At 38.9% G+C, this 26,094-nt stretch overlaps 1 protein-coding gene across 10 annotated transcripts in view; it reads right to left on the bottom strand.

The window, feature by feature from the left end:
* Nucleotides 1-26,094, bottom strand: part of mpp7a (MAGUK p55 scaffold protein 7a) — a 359,286-nt gene that overhangs the window by 202,950 nt on the left and 130,242 nt on the right. For all 10 annotated transcript variants that reach the window (XM_052015631.1, XM_052015634.1, XM_052015627.1 and 7 more), the window contains one exon: nt 4,468-4,627. In XM_052015631.1, the coding sequence (XP_051871591.1) occupies nt 4,468-4,504 (37 nt within the window). In that variant the 5' untranslated portion in view covers nt 4,505-4,627. The remainder of the gene's footprint in view (nt 1-4,467; nt 4,628-26,094) is intronic.

Genomic DNA, 26,094 nt, shown 5'->3' with positions numbered 1-26,094 from the left:
TCGGCTCTCCAGACCTGGTAAAAGTGTGGGCATCAATTCCAGACAGCAGAGTTTGCCCAACGCGATCTGGACCATTGCTTCTATATTCTGGCCATATTTTTTAAATACTTAAGTAATTCCAATTTTCAAGAACTTGGGTACAGCATAAAATGTTCCATTTTGCTGTTCACACTTCATTCTGCATTCTTGCAGGTCTATTGTTTAATCTCTCCTCAGACAATAAATTAGTTATTCCAGGGATCCATCTTCTGAACTTTTGCTGCACTTCCTCTATCATAAGTATATCTTTCCTTAGGTAGGGAGGCCTGATACACTAAGTGTTGCAGGTGCAGTCTCACCAAGGGCCTAGACAATTGGAAGATGCATCTTCTCTTATATTCAAATCCTTTCGCATTAAAGGTCAACACATTGTTAGCCTTCCTAATTGTTTGTTGTACCTACATGTAAATTTTTAGTGATTTGTGCTCAAGAACACCCAGGTCCCTGTCAACATCAGCCTTTCAACCTCTCACCATTTAAAAAATACTCCTGCTCTATTTATTTACTGAAGTGGCTAATTTCATTTTCCTAAATTATATTCTGTCTACTATGTACTTGCCTCTTCAATTCATGTGTCCATTTCACTGCTTTCTTCTCACAGCCCACACTGCCACCCATCTTAGTGGTTTTATATCATTAGCCAACTTTGATACATTGCATTCAATCCCCTCATGACACAGATTTTGAATAGTTGGAGCCTCAGCACCAATCCCTGTGGTACCCCACTTGTCACCATCTCCCAACAATAAAATGAACCATGGAGACACGAGAGACTGCAGATGTTGGAATTTGGAGCAACAAACAATCTGCTGGAGGAACTCAGCAGGTCGAGCAGCAACTGTGGGAGGAAAGGAATTGTCGACGGTTTGGGTCTGGTGCAGGGTTTCAACCTGAAATGTCCAATTCCTTTTCTCCCACAGATGCTGCTTGACCTGCTGAGTTCCTCCAGCAGACTGTTTGTTGCAATAAAATTGTCCATTTATTCCAACTGTTTTCTGTCCATTGATCAATTCTAAATCCATGCGAGTACATTTCACCGAATATCATGTATTCTAATTTTGTTTAATAATCTCAAGTGACTTTTACTGGATGAAATCCAAAAATAGCTCTTCAATTGGTTTTCCTTCATCTATTCTATTAGTTAAAAACTCAAAAAATTTCCAAGTGTTGTTGTCAAACACTATTTCTTTTTCACGAATCTATGTTGACTCTGCCCCATCCTATTTTTATTTTCTAAGGGCCAAAACATTCCCCCAATAATAGATTGCAGCTTTTTCCCTACTCCAGATGTCAGATTAACTGGTTTATAGTTCCTGTTGTCTCTCGTCTTCCTTTCTGGGCTAACATTTGTGGCAACTGTTATGGAATCTATGGAATGGTACAAGATGACAAAATGGACCATTCACTAAGCTCCAGAGACAACACCTTCAAAATCCTAGGATGCAGGATCTGGGAATTTGTTGCCTTTCAGATACACTAATATTTCTAATACTAATTTCATTAAGCTCTTCATTCCCTCTTGACTGATTGCTTCAACTCTTTCCAGGGATTTGTGGTTTCTTTTGCAAATTTTGTGAGCTGTGATTTGCTCCTAAGTGTCATTACCACTATATAAAATATCCAAAGGCAAATTTGCATTAATGTGCATGTTTTACAATGAAATTGGAACAAATGAGTGCTGATTTCTGCAGCTCAAGAATACTTGGAAGAGAACTGATCAGCTAAAGGGCTGAGCATCTTTTCAGATGAGTAAAACAGGCATCACTTACACATACAATGGCCCCCAAGGACCAATTTTTGAACCATTCTGGGAAACTGAGCTGCAGGGACAGCTCTGCTCAGATTTTACTAGCATGGATGCAGCGCAGCTTGAGGCCAATGCCAAGACGATACGATGATAAAAGCAAAATGTTAATTTTGATGTGGAGCCAGGAAAAGCAGGAGTGCTCCTTCCTCTAGTCACCAAAGCACTCCTGCTGGCTGTAATTAATATCTCTCCTTTTGCCCAATCCTACATTTTTGAAGTTAGCTGAAACCATTGTTGAAAGGCAGGTGACCTAATGTTTGAAGGACCATACCCATCTTTTGATTAATACATTGGAGCTCTAAGGATTTATTTAGTGCAATAGATGATAAAGAACAAGTGTAAGTGGTACATATGTATTTTCACAAGTCTATCAGGTCCCAAACAACAAGGTTTGAATTTAAGTAGAGATTTGGGAGTAGCTTGAATTAAGAGTTAGTTAACAGATAGAAAACCAAGTAAGAATAAACAGGTTCTTATCAGGCTGACATGCTCTGATTGCAGGGGCATGTGCTTGGGCCCTTATCTATCTGAGTGAATCAAAGTAATATTTTCAAGTTTATTAATGCATTGAAACTATGAGAATGTGAGTAGCAATGGAGACGCATGAGGCTTCAAGGGGCTATCAAGGAGTTAAACAAGCAGACAACAATGTGGCTGCTGGAGTACAATGTGGAAAATATGAGGATATCTGCTTTGGTTGATAAAAACAGAAGTGCTGAGTATTTTTTAAATGGCAAGAGATTGGGAAATGTTGATGTTGAAAGAGATAGGTATCCTTGTACACAGCTGAAAGCTAACATGCAGACACAGTAATCAATTAGGAATGCAGATGATCAGCTGGACTTTATTGCTAGAAATTTTGAGTACATGAATGAACAATTAATACAATTATAAAGAGCCTTGGAGTATTGTGTATATAATCTTATTCTCCTTTTCTAAGGGAGGATATACTTGCTACAGAGGCAGGGCAAAGATTCTTCAAAATGGCCCCTGAAATGGTGAGTCTATCATGTCAGGAGAGATTGAGTAGGCTAGGTCTCTATTCTCCAGAGTTAACCACAAGATTTGACATTAAAACAAGGAAAGATGCTTCCCCAGGCTGAGAAGTGCAGAACTAGGGTTCACAATATCAAAGGAGACACAAGAGACTGCAGATGTTAGAAACTGGAGCAACAAACAATCTGCTGGAGGAACTCAGCAGGTCAAGCAGCATCTGTAGGAAGAGAGGAAATGTCGACATTTCGGGTCGAAACCCTGCATCAGGACTATGAAGAGATAGGCCCAGATGCTGCTCAACTGCTAAGTAGACTAAAACATGATGAGAAGAAATATCACCAGTCAGATGGTGATAAATCTTTAGAATTCCCTACCTGGGAGAACTGGGTAGGATCAATCATTGATTGCATTCAAAACAGAGATCAATTGATGTTTGAATACTGAAAGAATCAAGGAAAGGAACATATTGCTGAGAAAGAAGATTAGCCACAAAGACGTTGAATGGAGGAGCAGATCTGAACAGCCAAATGGCCCAATCCTGCTCTCATTTCTTATGTTCTTAGGTGTGATCAAGGGTCCAAGTGTCTCCGAGTATGTTTGGACATATATCTGCTGCAGCAGCTATGCATCTGGAACTCAGAACTTCACATTTGCAACAATGAAATTGACACTGATAATGAAGACTCCTAATTGATCTTTTTATAAAGATCAAACTCATTAAGAATAACGTAGACTCCCTTTCTAATTACTAAATTTCAATGAGTTGTAAATCATGTACTGTAAAATTAACAACCTTTAAGAAAGGTTTAAGAATTGTTTAAAGTACTTATAGTAATTTTTATGTCTTTAATGTACTGCTGCCACAAAACAACAAATTTCATGACTTACGTCAGTGATAATAAAGCTGATTTTGATTCTGATTAACAAAAGTACACAATATATTTTCTACACAAACTTGCTTTTATGGATGTTAAATATCACCAGGAACTTAGAATGAATAGTCATATACACATTTTCACTGTGACATTCATCAAGAAAATGAGATTTCCCCAGACACCTTTTTAAGCTTTTAGCTGCAGGAGTAGATAATGTGGAGTGGGAGGGGGTGGTTGGCGGGGAAGAGAGAAAACATTTCAACCAAGTTGCAAAGATACATAAAGCATAAACACTCAAGTTCCACAGTGCCCTGGGTATTCTTGAATTGATAGCTAAGTTACTTTCACATCTGTTAGAAATGAACCTTGATCACAAAAACATTTTACAGAAACCAAAAGAATTAATAACATTGAACTGCAAAGGTAAAGAAACCCCAAAGGAAGCTACTGAGAGCATCACATCACTTCCTATACATCCCAGCAATTCAATTCAGTTTATTCTCCATGGCTTGGGCCTGATACAATCAGGTGCAGACACCTATGACAAGTCTGTAAAACAGATGTCAGGTTTCCTACTCAAGAAATGGATCCCCCTGCATTTACAATATCAGTAATCCTTGAGAATTTATTGTATCATTCTGATCTACACTCTCTCTCCTCGCACGTAAAGCAAAAATGACACCAATAGCAATCATGGTAAAATGCAAGTTAAAACCAGTGGATTCTCAGTTTCAAAGAAAGTTACAATACCTGAATCATTTCCAGAGCCTGTTGATAATGCCGGCATGATTCACTCTGCAAAATGTTACACAGGAACGTCAGGATGCCTGCTGGCCAAGTTATTCAATGATCTTCTCTTTGCTCAAGCCTCGCTACGCCAACGTGTCAGTGAAAATTTGTCATTTGTGCCCTGGATGGAAAAATAATTTTGCAATCAAAACAGGTTCAAAAAATCTTAACTTTTCTACCCTTCATGTGAAACCCCACTTTGAGCTGATCTCGCAAAACGAATGCATGCAAATGAGCACATGGATAAACTAACGTTGGTTACAAACAACATTCAAGGTTATCGGGAAGTCTGCAGCACCAAGCTCACAACAAATGTTACTCTAAACTGGCAGATGGAGAATACATAGAAGAAAATCCAAAATGAAAGAAAATTCTCAAAATTATTGAATCCATCTTCATTTAACATGTACAATGATTTTAACAATTTGCACACCTTTCGGCTCTTAAAACCTATGACAATGTCAAAGCAAGCTGTATTTAATAACACACTCCAACAATAAGTCTGCTTCAACCAGTGTTCATCAAACCAACACCATACAATTTGGATTTCATCTACTATTGCTATTTTCTGTAGTCCCATTGTGTTTAAATCAAATCGTGGCCACTATACTCAATTTATGTGTACTACTCATGATTTAAATCTTCAACATCCAAAGAAAGGAATCAAAGAAGGACCTGAGTATTTCTGTCTGTGTGGAATTATTTAAGTTCAGGGATTTCTGGACCCTTCACTCACAATATTAAGGAATATAAGCAAGTACAAACTCAATTACTTTGAAAATCAGCATTTTGTTTATAAGAGAGTTTCTCCTGCTATACAGATTCATGATTTTAATTACAGTATATTCTTCCAAAATATTGACACATGGAATACCCACCACAGCTATTTGATAGAGATTAGGAAAGAATGTGAAAACTCATACAAAGAAAACATCAGAATTAATGATATTCCAGATGAAGAATGCATACTGGCAAAAGATAATTTTTGGCATTTAACAAACATGCAAATTCCAAAAGACATTCAGTCCCAAAAATGGTTAATCTGCACAATTTGATTTTCGTAAACTATGCCATTGGCAAAACACTTGCTTTTGATTTCTTTTGAATTGCAGTCCGCAGTTGTTTATGGCTTCTTACATTATATGTCTATATATTATATAAATCTCATGTGTAAAAGTTGAACATTAAATTAAAATTCAAAAAGGACAATTATAAAAAAACCCAGACCTAATTTAGAGTCTCTTCATGGCATGGATGCCCATGCCATTAAGCAGAAACTCTTGCAATGGATACAAAGCTTACTCAGTCTCTCAGAAATGAAGGATATTAGAGATATATGTTCAGACAAAAATTTGCAATTGTGTGCCCCAACACAAAATTTGGCAAAAGAGCAAAGAGGAAAAAAAAATGGCTGACAGAATGGAAAAATGTGCACAAGTGTGGCAAAAAGACTTCCGTGTAATTAAGGGGCTGCATTTTAAGAGAAAATGTAAAACAGCAACATGAAATAATACATTCTTTAAAATTTGAGCCCAAAAAAGAAAACAACGTAAGTAATTACTATATTACCTTATGTTTTGCTGTCTATAAACTAGAGAATGCCTTATTCAGAAAGGACCTTTAATCCTACCACAATGTTTGTTAAATTTACTTTAAAAAAATTAACATTAAAGTAGTTTATCATATATTTTTATTGACTGTGGAGATTATGTTGCAATTATTAGTACCTGTGCAATATATTTGTTTTTATTTGATTTTTTGGGATGAGGGCTTTGCCAGCATTTATTACCAATACACAACAGCATTTGAGAAGGCAGTGATGAACAGCTTAATCTTAAACTGCTGCAGTCCTTCTGTCTAAGGTACTCTCACTGGGTATGGAGTTACAGGATTTGGACCAGCAGAGATGAAGGATTGGCAATATATTTTCAAGTCAGGATGGTATGCAACATACAAGTGGTGGTGTTCCCATGCACCTCCTGCCCTTGTCCCTCTTGGTGGTTGAGATCACAGGTTTGGGAAGTGCTACTGGCAATTCATTGCAGTACCTTTTATAGACACCACACACTACAGTCACCATGTACCAGTGGTGGAGGAAATGATGGATTTGCGGGGTGGATGGGGTACCAATTAAGTGCACTACTATGGACTGGATGGCATCAAGCTTCTTCAGTGCTGTTGGAGCTGCCCTCGTCCAGTTCAGTGGAGAGCATTCCATCATGCTCCTAATATTTGCCTTGTTGAATGGCTGAAATGCTTTGGGTTATCAGGTGGTTAGTCACCTGACACAGGATACTCAGAATATGACTGGTTCTTGTTGTCACAGTGTTTGTGTGGCTGGTTTAGTTGAACTTCTGGTCAATTCCAGGAAGCTGATGAATGGGGACACAGCAATGCTAATGCCATTGCACATCAAGAGTTCATGGTTAGGTTCTCTCTTGTTGGAGATTGCCACTGTGTGGCACAAACAGCACTCGCCTTATCAGCCTACATTGTCAAGTTCTTCATGGACTGCTTCATTCAAGTTTCAAGTGGAATTGAACATGGTGCAATCATCAGTTAGCATCCCCATCTCCGACCCTGTCATTGAAGAATCCACTTAGGAAGGTTGGGCCTTGGGCACTGCCCTGATGAACTCCTGCAGTGATATCCTGGGGTGGGGACGATCTGCTTCCAGCAACCACAACCATTTTCCTTGTGAAAGGTAAAATAACTATTGGGGTGCTTTCCATTTGATGCCCATTTAACAGATGGATCTCCCTTTCCAAAGAAGTATAATGACAGAGAATCAGAATCACGTTTATTGCCACTGACATATGTTGTGAAATTTGTTTTGCGGCAGCAGTACATTGCAAGACATAAAAATTACTATACGTTACAAAATAAATAAATAGTTCAAAAGAGGAATAACGAGGTTGTGTTCATGGGTTCATGAGCTATTCAGAAATCTGATGGCAGTGGGGAAGAAGTTGTTCCTGGTCTTGTTGGTTGGTGTGGGTCTTCAGGCTCCTGTATCTCCTCCTCAATGGTAGTAACAAGAAGAGGGTATGTCCCGTATGGTGAGGGTCCTTAATGATGGATGCCGCCTTCTTGAGGCACCGCCTCTTGAAGATGTCCTCGATGGCAGGAAGGGTTGTGCCCATGATGGAGCTGGCTGAGTCTACAACCCTCTGCAGCTTCTTTCGATCCTGCACATTCGAGCCTCCATACCAGGCGGTGATGCAACCAGTCAGAATGCTCTCCACCGTACATCTGTAGAAATTTGCAAGAGTCTTTGGTGACATACCAAATCTCCTCAAACTTCTAATGAAGTAGAGCTGCTGGCATGCCTTCTTCATGATTGCATCAATGTGTTGGGCCCAAGATAGATCCTCTGAGATGTTGACGCCCAGACGGAATTCAGCAGATTTATTCCTTGGGTGCAGCTTATCCTATAAGAAGATTCAGAGGCAATCTCATTATGACAGTAAAACAGGGTAGGTGCAGGAATCTTGTTTTCCCTGGATGGGGTGCTAAGAACCAGGACTCTGAGACTCAAGGCAAGCGTTGGCCTTTCATGACTGTGATGAGAAGAAATTTCTTCACACAAATGGCAAGAGACTCACGAAGGCTCAGTTGCTGAGAAAATTCAACAGAGTTTTAGATATGAAATGAATGGTACTAAGGCAAAAAAGAAAACTGATTGAATGGTGGAGCAGGTCCAAGGGGCCAAATGACCTACTCCTGTTTCTACTGTGTATTTTCAATTTTCCCAGGAGTAAATAAAGCATCGAGGAGCCAAATACTGCCTTTACATCATGGGTGGTTACTCACACCTCACCTGTTGAATTCATCTCTTGGATCTAAGCTTGTACCAAAGCTGCAATGGAGGTCTGGAACAGAATGGTCCTCAAGAAGTCCAATCTGGACATCTGTGAGAGCATTATTAGAGATTGTGCTGTTTCACACCACCGATGATGATACATTCTTATAACTTTTCCGATGATAGAGAATAGATTAAACTGGCTGTAAGTAGACAGATTGGATTCATCCTGCTTTTATGAATAGGACTTACCTGGGCAATTCTCCACATTGCTGAGTAGCTGTTATAAGTATATTGAAATAGCTTGGCAAGATGCTCAGTTAGTTCTGAAGTGTATGTCTTCAGTACTGCAACTGGAATGCAAATGATTCAGTCTCACCTTCAGGATTCACATGCTGGGCCCAGCCATTGTTTGAAGTTGCCCCTTCTAGTGAGCTATTTAATTGCCCACCACCATCCATCATTAGATGTTGCAGAACTGCAGAGCCCTGGTCGAATCTGCTGAATGTGAGATTGATTAGTTTTGTCCATTACACGCACATTTTGCAATCTGGAACCTATGGAGTCCTAAGCTGCTGCTTTGCTTGGTTGCCAGCTCATTTTTATATACTTCTGATGGCTGCTCCTGACATGCCACTCTATACTCCTCAGTGTTGCAGGGATGATTCCCTGACTTGACAATCATGGCTAAGTGAAGGATGTGCAAGCCATTGAGGTTACAGGTTGTGGTGGTGCACCTCGTGGACACCCAGTTTTGATCTGCAAGATCTGTTCTAAGTGTATCCAATATAAGACTACAGTACCTCACAAGATGAGTACTCGTCCTCAGTGTGAAGATGGGACTTTGTTGCCGCATTAACTGTGGAGTGCTCATTCCAACCAATTCTGAAATGGACAGATGCAGCTGGTAAAGGTAGATGCGTGATGATTAAATTATTGGTTTATCCCCAGTGTTGGTTTGCTCACTACCTACCACAGACCCACCATGTCCTTCAGATCTTGGCCAGGTCAGCCAGTGGTAGGGCTACCAATCCACTTTTGCTGATGGACATGAAAGTCCCACACCCAGAATAATATTCTATGCCTTTGTTACTTTCAGTGCTTCTTGCAAGTATTGTTTAACATGGAAAAATACTAATTCATCAACTCAGAGAAGACTGCAGGCATAAATCAAGAGTAGATTGCTGTTCCACTGTTTGACCTGATGTCATGTCAACATTGAGGACACCCAGAGCTGCTCCTTCTCACCTGCATATCACTGCACCATCTCCTCTGGTCAGTCAGCCTTGCCAGTGGGACAGGACATACCTAGGGATTGCAATGAAGGTGTCTCACACATGGCATAATCAGGCTGTGGGATAGCTCTACCAACTTGACATCAGTCTCCAGAGGAGGGCTTTGCAAGGTCAATCAGGCAAGAAGCAATTATGTCATGTCTCAGTTTGTCAGTGAGGTCAATGATGTGTTGTCTGCTGGCTTTTAATGCTTGTATAATAACTTTATTGCATCATAAAGCAGAACAACCAAGTGCATTGTTGGGCCATTTTGAAGGCACTTAAGAGTCAACCACATTGCTGTATGTCCAGAGTCACAACAGCAGTTAGGACAGCAAATTTCCTCCCCAGGAGGACATGAATGAGCCTGATGCTTTTTTTTACAACAATCAGATAGTTTTGTTGTCATTACCAGGACTAGATGTTTTCTTAAAACAAATTCCACAGCTGTCATGGTAAGATTTGGACTTGCACTTTTGGATCATTATTCCAGGCCTCTGTGTTACTGAAGCAAAAAAAATAAATTGTTGGAAGAGCTCAGCTGGTCAGGCAGCATCTATGGAAACAAAAGAGGTGTATATCTATGATTCAGATCGATATTCTGTATCAGGACTGGGGGGTGGGGTGGAGGGGGGCAGAAAGAGAAAAGATGGCCAAGTGCAAGGGAGAGGGGGATGGAAAAGGTGGTAGATGATAGCTGGAACCAAAGTGGGGCGGGGGGGAATGATGGGCAGATGGAGCTAAGTGGGGGAGGGGGTGAGAAATGGAAAAGGTGAACAAGGGGAGAGATAGCAGGGTATGGGTTACCTGAAATTGGAAAATTCAATGTTCATATTTTTACCTTTTCCACCCCCTCCCCCACATGGCCCATCACTCCTCCTTCACCTGGATCCACCTATCACCTGCCAGCACCTGTCCAAGCCCTCCCTGCAATGCTATATACCGCTCGCCTTTCCTCTTCCTCAGTCCGAATACAGAGACTCAATCCAAAATGTCAACACATCCCTTTTGCCTCCACAGATGCTGCTAAACCTGCTGAATTCCTCCAGCAGTTTATTTTTTGCTCCAGATTCCAGCAGTCTTGTGTCTCTGTGTTACTACACTTGACAGGGGTGTAAGAAAAATGTAGAAAGGAGCAAAACAGGTTCAAGTTAAATAGACACACAAGGAGACTGCAGATGCTGGAATCTGGAGTAACACACAAAACGCCATAATTTCACAGATGCTGCCTGACTCACTGAGTTCCTCCAGCATTTTGTGTGTTGCTCAAGTTAACTAGGGCTCTGAACATGCATTGCCTGTCCATGAAGGAAGCAAGTGGTGGGTGAGGGACTGGGGAGAAGGAAGAAGGTGGAAGAGCAGAGGAGAGGGTAGATTACATTAAGAATAAAAGAATGTATCAATGATTAAACAAAATGAGCAGAATAAGATACAGGAGTTAATAGGTAGGTTCTTGGCAAAACAAAATATGGTTGGGATGAAGTACACTGGAATTCACAAGAGAGGAGATCGGTGGACAGGTTAAGGAGTTACAGATATTGTGCGCAATTTGCGACTGCCTTCCCCACTATACCTTCCCTTGGAAAGAGTGAAGAGAGCAAAATTTTATAAAAGTTCCCTAGAAACCAGCTACAGGATTAATCAAAGATGGACCAGAAGCAGAACATACAATAGCAGCAAGATGAGACAAATAGAAAAGCGCATATTCTGTGACTTACTGTCTGATACATCGGGAGATGTATTTTAATGTATTACATTTTTTCATCTAACCATCTGTGTATAAAGACTAAACCAGTATAGGTATGTAGAAATGTAACAGAACAGTAATGAGGGTTTCCGCAATCATAAGTTGACCAAGAAATAAAAGGAGTGAAGTGATTAGGTCAAATATAGGTTAAAATGTTCAAGCATTCAAGAGAATGCAGAGATGGTGAAAGGCCAAGTTCTTTGCCTCAGCTTTCACAGAGGAGCAAGGAGTGGAAATTAAATGACACAAGAGGAATGAGCTAGCTTTACTGAAGATAACAATATAGTATTGAAACCAATAGTGGAGTTCCAAATGAAAAGAGGCACCACCCTTATGGCACAGATTCTGGAACACTGAGGGAAGTCAGGGGAAATAACAGAGGTTCCAACCACAATCTTTCAAAGAGTGGATATGTAAGTTGTGCCAAAGAACTGGAGAGTTGCCAATGTAATACCTCTGCTTAAGGAGGATAAAGAAATAAATCCGGTTAGCTGTTGACCGTTCAGCAATCATTAGTAGTAACTAAATTTCCAGAGGCCATATTTTTGGATAAGATTCTAACCAAGAGAAACAATGGTTAAGGACAGCAAACAGAAGCTGTCAAAGGCAAGTCACATCTTACAAATCATTTTGAATTATATGAGAAAATAATGGAGCACACTGATAAATGAAATGCTATGGATGGATTCTTCTAGAAAACTGAGGAGAGTTCTTGAAAGTCGGCATATCGGATATTGAATGACTAACCAGGAAAAAAAAAGTGGAAGTTGACTCCATTGTAGCTTTTTAGAAAGGAAAAAGCATTTTCCCTTCTTCAAATATTAGGGACAGTTAAAGCATAAAAGACTGGATTATCCCTTCGAAGAATCAACACAGACACAATCACCTCCTCTGTAATGTCAACTTTTTAGGTTCCACTCCAAACTTTGCATAATTAAGATTAGTGAAGAAAATATCAAATACTGAGAAGAATCCACATTCTGAAAACCAACATATAGAACAAGCTTATCTTGGATCCAAAGTTATATGCTGTTTGGTGTAATTTATTATTAGCACATCAATTTCTACTACTTAAAGCTATACTAAGTATTATAATACTTCAGTTATTGGTCACCATTTGGTAATGCAAGCTACAACTATGATAAGCTGCTTAGTAGGTGTGGATCATATATCTATCTCACAACACAGGAGGTTCAATTTTAATTAAAGAACAATTACAAATCACAAATGCCATATTTGTTACAACCAAAGTTAATTTAAAAACTCAGGCAACAGAATTTCATGACAAGTCGCATGCTTGAATATCAGGTTTGAGGATTTTCCCTACTTAAATTATATTGTATTTCAATCAAAAATTTATGGTCCACCTGCATTCAATTCCTCCATGCCCCAAGGAGATTAATAGTTTTCCATGTGTAAATCTAGATCTAATCCAAAGTCCACATGCTATTCAGCATGATGTGTTCTAGATAATCAAACTTTGCATTTCAAAAGTGCTAAAGTTATCAAAACTGCATATATATGGACATTTATCAGACCTGTAAATATCTTCAATTTGTAACAGATACCAGCTTGTTCAACTATTGAAGTAAATGTATAATGCTTCCTTCTGTAATTACTTGGCAGCGAACAATTATGTAAGCAAGTCACCAGAATCTAAAAATATATATTTGAAAAATGGTTAAAAAAAATGCACTAACATGTTCTGAATGTTCAATTATAGTTTAAGGACAGCAAAGTAGAATTCAGATGGTAGAATTTGAAATTAAGGTTTTCAATTTCCATTTTAACTTTAAACATACAGAAACTGCATTAATTTGGAATCCAGTAAAATAAACGTAAACAGATTTTTTTGAAGCACTAAGGGAAATGTTTTTAAATAAGTTATTAAATATTAACATGCAACTACACAAGAAAAAAATGCAGTACATAAAATAAAGGAATGAGATGGAGAATTAAAGCATATGAAATTTAAATCTTCCATTGTTAAATTCTGAGCTTAGATCACCAGTTGAGGCTGGGTTTTGTGGGTTAGCATTTAATATAACAGATGTACATGCACACAGTCTGAGGGAGAGACGCACTCTCAGATGGTTTGATTATCAGCTGAGATATTAAACTGAAGTCCTAACTTTCAGTGACTGAGCTGCATTTCAAAGGATTCCAAGGAACATTTTGAACAGCAGCAGAATTCTTCTAACATTCTGCCTGATTTCACACCAACATCAAAAATATTAACATCATTCACCTCATGGCCATTGGTCAGACCTTGTTTGTACAAAATGGCCACGTGACATAAGCCATTTATTCAAAAGTAATTGATTGCACATGAAGACATCACTAAGATATGATGAGGCATTTATCATATAAACAGGTCTTTTTCTCTCCTTCCCAGGTCACACATTAATGTTAGCCAGAATGCTCTTCAGGTCTTTATGAATGTTTATTTTACCCGGATGCAAGGTACACAAAAGTTGCTGTAAGTGATGGTTCAGTGAAGCTCTCTTATTCCCTTCTATTCCATTCCCCCAAAAAAATCCCCGGTTCCAATCTGAAATATTTTGAGGTGATACAACTGCTTAGCATTACAGGAAAATGAGTCTGCACCCGACTGCTCTTCAGAGATCCGTACCGGTGTTCTAACATGCTATGTTGCTGCTGCAGTTAGTTCATCTCGAATACATACTGCAAAACCACCGCAACAGATGTCACAGCAACACATTGTACAATAAAGTTACTGTCCAATTCTGGCTCTAATTTTGGTGTAGGTCCAACTTGCAATAAATATTATTTTAAAAACACTTCACTCAATCTGAGAAAATTTAGCTGCAAATTCCAGAGAACAGGAATAAATAAAGGGTGTAGACTGCAAATGATCTCAATTATTGACTTGTCAGTTCACAAAAATCTGTGCGCAAATAACTTCAAAGGGCATGTGTCTCCTAAGTAACTTGAATAATTTAATGCAATAAATTTTTATGTATTAAAATGTTACACAAAAATTCAACAGTAGGCTTGAGTTGTTTAAAACATTTTGCACGTTCCAGTAAATGGAAGCAACTGGAATTCCTGCAACCCTAGTATACTTGCTCACAGGGGCTCAATTACACCAGAGAAGTAAGAGATTCCAAATACATCAACCCTGAAGCTCAGGTCCAAATTCCAATCATAAGCTGCCGTCCAGAAGACTGAGAAGCTATGCCAGATGTGGCACAAACTCAGTTGGACAAGAAAACAGATTGGAACTGTATGTTCCAAGAGGAGGACTGGGAGTGCTGAAATCTACATTAGAAAACTCCAAGCCAATTTAACAATGACAGAATGACCAGTGCTTGGGGGGTGGGAATTATTGGTGCTACAATTAAGAGACTGGGTAGAAATCACAACAACTGGAGGATAAGTAATTAATTCTGAGTGTACAACTGTTATAGTTCAAACAGTCGCTTATTATTTTAAAACGGAGTGATCATGATGTTCCCAGCCAAACTACAAATACTGACTTTTGAGGCTATGGAAAGTATGGGACGAAAATCTAACCAAATACAGTACTGAAATACTTTTGGGCCATTTCAGCAAAACCTTTTGTAGAATGGACAGATATCCCATTGTGCAGAACATATTTAGTTAAAAACAGTTGATGATAAAGTGAAATGGATTCAAACCAGCTACAAAAATACAGTTATGTCTCTCTTTTCTGAAACTTTTGCATGGTAGATTTTCTGGAGAGTGGGTGGAAAATGAACACAAACTTCAGAGATCTGTGTCATAAAACAGATTTGCGGATTAATTAGCAAGAGCATGTTTACATCACAGTGGCAGCTGCTTCCAGCTGTACCTTTTTTAGTTTTCATTCATTTGAAAAATAAAGTTACCAAACATATCGATTGCTTAACATTCCAGTGCAACAACTCTTATGCAAATGTCACATTACATTTGCTGGCTTATTGGAGCTGACAGTTTCAGGAATAGAGTATTTCTAAAGAAGTCAAAGTGTATGAATGGGGACATTAAAATACAAGGAGCTCAAAATTAAATTCATTCATAATGACTTTGTACAATGCATTTTTTGAGATACATCTCGCTGCTGTGATACTAGATTCAACATCAAGTCGCATTTTTGTTCTGGACATTGAGGGACATGAACTTGGTGCCAGTCTCCAAGAAACTGCTGGACTCCAATGCAAATAACTTTTGATTCTTATTCAAATACCACCAGTGCAGATATTTTTAACACAATAGCAAATTCCTGGATACAAGATCCATGATGCCTTCACCTCCTTGTTTGTGATGCCACACATTTTTTTAACAATGAAGGCCGTCAGCAAACAAACTTTTAATCTAGTAAACATATCTAATGATGGATTGACACCAATGGAACCATAAAGCCAAGGAGCCTATTCCTGCTTTTCACAAGTAGTACCTGACAAGATTCACTCTTACTTGTTCCCCTGAACACTTTATACTTATTTCCTTTTAATTAATTTAGAAGTAAGAGTGCCACCAGTGTGAGGCTATGGAAAAACAACCGCGTTAAATAAAAAGATCAGACAGAAAAATACAAAGCAGATGAAAGCAGGGTTAGATTATATTTGCATAGATAAAAGGAGCATATAAAAAGATGATAATGAGCAGCAGGCACAAGTTTCTACATGTAATCCTGATACAGTGCCAATAATAGTGATGTGGCATTTCAGGAATATTCCTGTCTGTAATGCATTCAAAAAAAGGTAAGAAATGCTGGATGGCAGTATTTAATGAAATGTTTGGAAAACCGGTGATTGTGGATACATTTGTGCATTCAAAGAGAATTTATTTGATATAAAAATAGTGTTATTTTGATACTGAGTATCCATTTTATGGAAAGGAAAAACAGGAGAACATAGGTATGCAAACAGAAAAATACATTATTATAGAAGGGTGCTTCTGCTAATATCATATTGGAGATAACATGTAAAGGTCATACTTGAAAGGTTGGAAGGGTTCGAAGCAGAAAAATCACCATACTTGACAGGATGCATTTTTGGAGACCAAGGGTATTGAAGAGAGAAATTTGAAGAGAGAAATTTGAAGAGAGAAATTAAACAAAGGATATTGCACAGGTTTATGGCACTTAGGAGGACCAGAGATTTGTAAACATTGCAGAATTCTTCACAACTGTTCACTGCACTCCAGTCAGCCATTTGATGGATTACACTTAATGACAATAATCCAGGACAAAAATAATTGAGACCCAGGAGGTAAGATGGGTTTTTAATGAAAGTCAGCATAAATGTATTAAAAGCAAACCATGGTTGACTACTATGATTGAAGTATTTCGGAGTTACAAAGGAGTGCCTTATGCGTACATGGACTTAAGAGCCATTTTATAAAATACATCATAAAATTGATAGCAAGACTGATAGATCTGAAGGGGTGATGGCTGAGTGGATACAATTTCAGATCGGGATTAAAAAGAAGTGTGTAATGGTGAACTGGGACCACTGCTCTGCTTGATATGTATTAATGACTTGAATGTGAGGGTATAAGCATAACTTCAGAGTCTGAAGAGGACATGAAACTTAGAAATGCAGCACTCAGCAAAATTAATAATAGATGCCACCAGAGCAGAAACTCTACTTATAAAATGATGGGTGTCATTTGAAATTTAATGCTCAGAATTCTGAAATGATTTATTATAATAGGAAAAATGGGCAGGGACAATATGAACTAAATGGTATATTTTCAAGGAATTGCAACAGGCATACTTACAAAAATCCCTCTGACATGGGAAGCTAATAATTATTGTAGAAATCACATGTGCCATTCCTGGTTTTATGAATAACAGCATTATGGACATCGTGCTTTAGGAAGGATGTCAAGATCATAGAGAAGGTGGAGAGATTTAAGGGAATGGTACCAGGGATGCAATTTTGTGGAAAAACTCAAGATGGTACTTTTCTCACTACAGTAGCAAATGTTACAGGGACATTTGATAAGTGTAAAAAAAATCATTGACAAAATAACAAAGGAAAAGCAGTTTCCAATGGCAGAAGGGTCAGTAACTAGAGAAGGAAATTTTAAGATAACTGGCAAAAAAGCTAAGGCCAACAAGAAAAAAAATCTTGATTATATAAGCCTGACTGTCATGTGAGCAGATTCAACAGTAACTTTGAAAAGGGAACCACATAAACACTTCAAGGGAACCAAATTTGCATGGTTCTGCTTAAAGAACAAATGAGTGGGTCTAATTAGGTATCGGTTTCATGATGTCCAATAAATGATGCCATATCATTGCTGAGGCATCAATCATTATACAGAATATTACACTATTTAATACTCTGCTTCATAAAAAGTTAGCATTAGTGGCAGCATCCTTGCCTCAGGCTTGAACATTCGAATTCACATCCCATCTCAGACATCCGAGTGCATAATCTGAATATCAATGCAGCACTGGGGGAATGCTGTACTGTCAAAACAGTTTTTTCCATTTTGTTCCCATTTATTATAAAGTCATACAGTGCGGAAACAGGCCACTCAGCTCACCATGTCCACTCCAACTTGTGGCATCCATCTGTATTAATCCCATCTTCTAACATTTGGCTCATAGCCTTCTCTGCCTAGGCGATTCAAGTGCTCATCTAAACACTTCTTAAATGTTTTCAGCAACTCTACTTCCACCACATCTGGCAGTATATTCAAGGTATTAATCATTTTGTGGGTAAAAAAGATCTTCCTCAGATCCCTTCACAATCTGTTATCCCTTAGCTTAAGCCTATGCTCCTGTAATTTTATAGACCTCTGACATGGGGAATAGTTTCCTGCAGTCTACCCCATCTATACCCCTCATTACTTTATGCACGCCAGTAATGACCCCTTTTAACCTCCTCCGCTTCAGGGAAAACAGACGTAGCCTCTCCAGTCTCTCCTCATAACTGCTCCATGCCAGGCAACATTCTGGTGAATCTCCTCTGCACCCTCTCCAGTGCTATCACCTCATTCCTATAGTGTGGTGACCACAACCACATGCAGTAATCCAACTGAGGTCTGACCAATGTTTTATAAAATTAGAGCATTACCTCCCTGCTCTTGTATTCTATGCTCCTGACTAATCCCATATGCCTTCTCAACCACGTTACCTCCCTGTGCTGTCACCCTCAAGGATCTTTGGACTTGTACCGCAGGGTCCCTCTGTTCCTCAATACTCCTTAGGACCCTACCATTCATGGAGTATATCTTAGCGTCATTAGTACTTGCAAATCTCCATCACATTTATCTGCATTAAACTACATCTGCCATTTCACAGCCTATTTCATCAACACATCAATATCACCCTGTAGTCTAACACTACCCGCCACACTACCAGCAACTCCACCAATCTTCCTGTCATCTGCCAACTTATTGATGATGCATCCCACATCCAAATCATTCACGTATCTTACAAACAGCAAGGGTCCCAGCATCGACCTCTGTGGAGCTCCACTAGTCACATGCATCCAATCACAAAAACAACGCTCTACCATCACCCTCTGCTTCCTATTGCCAAGCCAGTTTTGGATCAAATTTACCAACTTGCCCTTGATCCCATGGACCAGTTTTTGGACCAATCTCCCATGTGGGACCTTGTCAGAAGCTTTACTGAAGTCTATGTGAACCACATCTACTACATTACTCTCATCAATACATTTTGTTATCTCTTTAAAAAATTCACTCAGATTGCTTAGATGGGATCTACCTTTGACAAAGCCATGCTAGTTATCTTTGATTAGTCCCTGCTTTTCCAACTGATTATTAATCCTGTCCCTCAGAATGTTTTCTAATAACATCCCTGCAAATGATGTTAGGCTCACAGGTCTGTAATTACCAGGTTTTTCCTCTGCTGCCCTTCTTGAAAAGATTTGCCATCTTCCAGTCATCTGGTCCCTCATTTGTGGCCAGCGAAGATTTAAAAATCTCAGTCAGAGCCTCAGCAATCTTCTCCTTTGCCTCCCATAGCAGTTGGGGATAAATCTTACTCGGCCCTGGGGACTTATCCATATTTAAATCCATTAAGGCATCAAGTACAGAGATGTGAGAAATTCTGCAGATGCTGGAACCTGGAGCAATACACAAAAAGTGCTCAAGGAACTCAGCGGGTCATGCTGCCTGACCTGCTGAGATCCTTCAGCACTTTTTGTGCAAGGCATCAAATACCTTCCCTCTATGGAGATTTGCACTAGAATTTCACCTTTCCCTTCGCTGAATCCCTCAACTACAAAATCTGTTTCCTTTGTGAACAGCAATAAAATGTAAACATTTAGGACCTCACCTATACCATCTAACTCCACGTACTGCCCGGTGTGCACAAAGAGCCCTATTCTTTTGCCCTTAATATGCTTATATAAGGCCTTTGGATTTATCTCAAAACTGTCCACCAGTGATACTTCTTGACTCCTATTTGCCTTCCTAATTTCCTTTTTAAGCATCTCCCTACACTTTTTATAATTTTGTCAGGCCTCTCTCACCTTTATTTCTCTATACATGCCATATGTTTCCTTTTTTCCTCTTTATCTAACCCTCGATATCCCTCGACATGCAGGGTTCCTTGTACTTAGTACCATTGGCTTTTGCCCTTACAGGAACATGTTGGCCCTGAGTTCTCACTATTTCTCATTTAAATGCTTCCCACTGTGCAGATATAGACTTACCTGCAAGTAGATGCTCCCAGTTTACCTTTGCCAGGTCCTGTTTAATTTTAATGAAAGTGACCTTTGCCAAATTTAAGGCCATTATTCCTGACCCACCTTATGAATAATCAAAGCTTGACAGAAATTAGGAAGGACATCATGCTCAAGCTGAAAAGTGTTTGTTGGCCACAGCCTTTTAATGGTTATCACTTTCTGTCATTGTCATGCAAGTGAGATATTCAAGTCCTGGAACCGATGCAGAGAAGATGCATTGATGCTTACTGTATTGCCAGAGTGGGAAGACGGCAGAAATTTAGCCAGTGGATGTGAGGGTATGAAGGGATCTTAGGGAACATATTGAACACATGTGGAAAAGGTACATAAGGAACAGCAGTTAATGACAGGAGAACTGGGCAAAGGTTCAAGTTGACGAAAGGCTAATTTAGAGCAGAGGTCATTTAGTTCTTCCTCATTAAGTGATGAAGATGCAAAACTAACTTCTCTGCATAGTGACAAAGGCAAAAACCTGGAATAGTTTAACAGTTTGGTTCTAAGTGTTAGAAACAGCTGGCTGGCTCTGGAAGGGTGGACAAGTTAAATGAAGAAAGTCATTCCTCAATTTATCTCTATTTAGATAAGCTGCAATTCAGTTTGTATAACAGCAAATAAAACACTCTATCATAGCCTTTTGAAAGCAAAAATATCACTTGGTGAAATTTTTATTTTGCTTTGTATCCTACTGCCCTGTTTTTGCATGGCCTGTCAAAAGACAGATGAACAAAGAAGTCTTCTGAAGTGATTGTAGTTGATCAAGTTAACATTGAATTGACCAATACATTTGCCAATATGTTGTTAATAGAGCCTAAAATGAGTAAAGACATGCAATCACAACTTGTATTACAGTATTATACTTCCGGCAAAATATTACACGAAAATTATTTTGTCCATTTTTTGAGTAATGTATGTTTGTTTTATTTCCTTGGATATAAATAGTTTGTAACACTGGTGAAAGTGGAAGACTTAACACCCAAGATGTTCCACCAGCATATTATGGAAGGGGGAAGCAGTAACCAATGTTGTAAATCTGAAATTTGTGCCCAGTAAATAGCTACTCCACTGGATACACCATGACCAAGATCAGGTAACATGCAAACCATGCTGCAGCATGCTGGATGGAGTGTAGGGGTGCCCCAAAAACATTTTCTAATAAGACCTCAGCACCACTTTCCCAATCTCTCCCCAAATCCTTAACTCCCTTGTAGTTTAAATCTCAATCTCCACCTTGACTAGATTAAATGACTCTACCTACACAGCTCTCTGGAGTAAAGAATTCCAAACATTCATGATCCACTGAGAGAAGAAATTACTCATCTCAGTGTTAAATCGGTGACCCCTTATTCTGAAACTATACCTTGAGCTCTAGATAGCTCCACTAGGTGAAACATAAATTAGCATCCAGCCTGTTAATCCACATCACAGCCTTGCATGGTTTAGGAAGATAATGGCTCATTCTATTACAGAGTCATAGAGTTATAGAGTAATACAGCATGGAAACAGGCCCTTTTGCCCAACTTGTCCATGCCATCCCAGGTGCCTATCTAAGCTAATCCCATTTGCCCATGTTTGGCCCGTATCCTTCTAAACCCTTCCTATCCATATACTTATCCAAATGAACTTCCATGAGTAAAGGCCAACATGCTCAACCTTTCTTCATACCTTAATCCCTTCATTGCAGGAATCAATCTTCTCCACAAGCACATCCCTCCTTAAATATGGACACGAGTGCTCCAGGTGCTGTCACACAAGCACCCTTGAAAGTTATTTCAAAACTTCCCTATTTTTACACTTCTTATCCATTTTAGTAACAGCAAACATTCCATTAGCCTTCCAAATTGCGTGTTGTACCTGCACGCCAGCTTTGTGTTTCATGCACCACCTCCTTTGCACTGCAACATTTTGTAATCTCACTCATTTAATTAATTTTTTTTTCATTCTTCCTTCCAAAGTGGATAAGCTCACATTTTCCAACATGGTATTCCATCTGCCAACTTCTTATCCACTAACTTTAGCCATCTACATCCCTTTGCAGGTTCTTTGTGTCCTCCTCGCTTACCTTGCAAACAATAGCGGATTTGACTACAATACACTCAGCTTCTTCATCCAGTTCAATAGAGATTGTAAACAGTTGAGGCCGCAGCACTAAACCTTGTGGCACCCCACTAGCTACTGACTGCCAATCTGAAAATGACGCATTTATTCTGACTGTTTTCTATTAGTTGGCTAGTTCCCCCGTCTATGCCACTAATTTTACTACACAGCACTTATTAAAGCACTGGTTCCCCACGTTTGATCCTGTTTGTTACATCCTTAAGAACCCTCGCAAATTTGTTGAACAAGATTCACATTGATTCTGTTTGATGATCTTCTCAGGTGCTGGTGAACTTCTCATAAAAATAATTTCAGCAACTTGACATGATCACCAAAGTCATTGAGGTTGTATCACCTGCATAAACAGACGTCACTTCTGATAAATTCAGTAGTGAGAGAATTTCTGCTGTGGTTTTATCTCAGATCCTTGAAGTTTCAAAGTTTTTGGAATATTGCATTCTATATAATTATCAGAGCATCCAGTTTTTCCAGTCAGATTACTCATGCAGTTTTACAAGATGAATTAATACACAAGGTTACAAAGTTATAATTTAAATTCATAATCTTCATACCATTATAATAAACAAAACTATAGTACGCATTCAAACAGTTAGATGGAAAAGTATTTTAGGGAAATCTCAAATACTATCCAATGTAAATCTCACTCCATTCAAACACAGGGGACATACAAATTCAAGTTTTGTACAGGTGACTTCAATGACAGGACTAGAAACATGCTTCTGTGAGCAACAGATGGAAACTATATACTGCATTGTGCAAGAATACACTTAACATAAACACACCCCCTCCAATCAAGCCAAGATGCATTTTAAATCACTTCAGCAAAAATTAGGTGAAGTAGTATTTAAATAACCTCATTCATCACAAAGTATGAACATTTATTATTTGATATTTATGCTGCATCCAATTCTTTGAAGTACTCTCTTTCAACAGGAACAGAAACATTTGATGCAAATTAACAAACATTTATTGCGAACATACTTCATTTACAAAATATTCCCCCTATTTCTTGGTATGGAAAGAATCTTAAAATATAATCTTTGATGCCAACTACACATGCATTAAATTTGTGACATTAATAACTCATAATGTATCCCCTCATAAATGGCAATAAATTCACAAGAACTTATTTAAATTCAATGGGCAAATCTTATTCTTGGTCAAATATGGCACACAGCCATTACATTTATTTCATTTTTCAAGAAAAGAAAATTGAAAAAATCAGTACAAGTCCGATTTCCAATAGGTCCTTAGTCACCTTGCAGTCTCCTTTATTACTTCTACCATCTAGTGGACATAATAAGAATTACATCTCAGGTGGCCTTTGTCCAGCATATCATTTTAAATCAAAATCCTGCCAGCTTTACATTTTCAATAACACTGATTCTTGCTACTAAAGCTCTGATACATAGCTGAAGAAAACATAATTCTGGCTGCTTGCAATTTACCATCTTGATTCCCCAATATATTAAAATCCTACAAACTGTATTGTTTTTCCCTGACTGCAACATTTTCCAGTGAACTGCATCACCGTTTTAAAAGGTGCACTATTACTATAAAAAACTTTATTTCTTTTTACAACACCATTTGCTACATTCCAACACTGAAGGACACACAAATGACTCCAGTTGGCAGTAAACATGCAGAAAACTCTAGTCTCCACCAGGCCAGCTGACTTCAGACCAGATGATATCTACAAACTTCATTGGATTAACCATCTAAAGGTGGATTTCCCCATTATTCAGGATAGCTAGTTTATTGAGAAACTACAAGAACAAAATAGCAGGGAAAGATGAAAAAAAGGTGAATGGCGGATAAAGACCAAAAACTTTTTTTTCTTTCCCTACCCCATTTTCCAGTCTATATTCTTCTTCCCTTTCCCATTTCAGTTCCACAAGAACACAAGAAAATAGTAGGCCCGGTGGCTCCTCACGGGAGGAGCCAGCTCGGCAATCGATATGAACCGGCAGATCTATTCCAACCCTCAACTCCTCTTCTGTGGCAGGTTCCCAGAGACCTCAATTTCAATTTTACAAACTTATCTAACTCGACTTTAAATACTTCTAATGATCTGGCCTCTACAACTCTCTAGGGCAGAGAATTCCAGGGATTCACTGCCCTCTGAGAGAAGACATTTTACGCATCTTGGTTTTACATGACCAGCTCCTTATCTTGAAACTACATCCCCTCATTCAAGCTGCTCCCGCAAGTGAAAATATCTCAACATCTGCCCTGTTATATCCTCCCCAGGATCATATGTATTTCAATAAGATCAACCCTCATTCTTCTAATGTCCAAAATAAACTATAAATCCAACTTGTTTAGTCTCTATTAATAATCCTTTCATCCTTTTGAATCTCCTTTGGACTGCCTCCTATGCTATAATATCTTTTAATAGGACAAAAACTGTGCACAGGCATTGCAGGAGTGGCCCCACTAACACCTCACATAATCGTAAAATAATTACACTCATTCTAAACTCCAACCCCTTTGCAATAAACTACTCCTTTCTGAACTACTTCCTGTAGCTGCCTGCTAGCTTTTTGTGTTTCAGACACAAGAACACCTAGATCCCTCTGTTCTTCACTCATCTGCAACCCTTCTCCATTGAAATATTAATCTGTTGTTTGATTCCTCTAACCAAAGTGCATGACCTCACACTAAACTCCATTTGCCAAGTTTTCACCCACTCACTCTACCTATATCCCATTGCACATTCACAATATTCTCATCACATAATGGCCTTTTAAATACCGTCACCAAATGTGTCCCTTTCTCCAGGTTTAATTCAAATAATAAGTAATGGATGACTAAAAATTGATCCCTGAAGTACTCCACTATATATTACACTTTTCTAAATTGTTAGCTATTTATTCTTTGATTATTGACTCTGGAAAGTGTGAGGTGATGGATTTTGCAAAGTCAGATAGGGTCAGATAGACCATATACAGTAAATAGTGGGGCACCAAGTAATGTTGATGAATAGAGAAACACAAAGTCCCAACTCCACAATTCGCTGAAAGTGGCAACACAGGTCAATAAGTTGGTCAATAAGTCAGCATATGGCATGCTTGCCTTCAGAGATCAGGGCACAGAATATAAAAATTGGAACGTTATGTTGCAACTTTACAAAGCAGTGGTTAGGCCACGCTTGCAGTATAGTGTGCAGTTTTGGTCAACCCACGATCGGAAGGATTTGATTGTATTGGAGAGACAGCAGAGGAGATTAATCAGGATGTTACTTGGATTGGAGGACTTTAGTTTGGGGGGAGGGATTGGATAGGCTGGGCTCATTTTCCCTGGAGCAATGGATGCTGAAGGGTGACCTGACAGAAGGTTATAAGATTATGAGAGGTAGAGATAGGGTAAATAGTCAAAATCTTATTCCCATGGTAGGTGTATCAAAAACAATAGGGCATAGGTGTAAGGTGAGAGGAAGGAGTTTCAAAGGGAATCTGTGGAGGCAAGATTTTTTTTTAAAACACAGAGTAGAATCAAAGAGTCATACAGCACAGAAACAGGCCCTATGGCCTAACTCGTCCACGCCAATCAAGATGTGTAATGGAGCTAGCCCATTTGCGTGCATTTGACCCATACCCCTCTGGGCCTTTTCTATCCGTGCACCTGCCCAAATGTTTTTTAAACATTGTAATTGTACCCACCTCTGTCAGCTCGTCCCATATACCAACCACCCTCTGTGGTGGAATAAGATCCCTTTTAAATTTTTCCACTCTCACTTTAAATCTATGCACTCTAGTTTTAGACTCCCCTACCCTGGGAAACAAACTGTGACCATTCAACCTTATCTACACCCCTCATGACTTTCTGCCACCTACATTCTCTCCCAAATCATTTATATGATAAGCAATGAACAACTGATCCCTGTGGCACACCACTGGTTACAGGTCTCCAGTCTGAAAAGCAACCCTCCACTACCATCCTCTACCTCTTACC

Source organism: Pristis pectinata, chromosome 5 (assembly GCF_009764475.1).
Source record: "Pristis pectinata isolate sPriPec2 chromosome 5, sPriPec2.1.pri, whole genome shotgun sequence".
In the NCBI taxonomy this organism is placed as follows: Eukaryota; Metazoa; Chordata; class Chondrichthyes; order Rhinopristiformes; family Pristidae; genus Pristis; species Pristis pectinata.
This window is presented reverse-complemented; position numbering and strand designations above follow the sequence as displayed.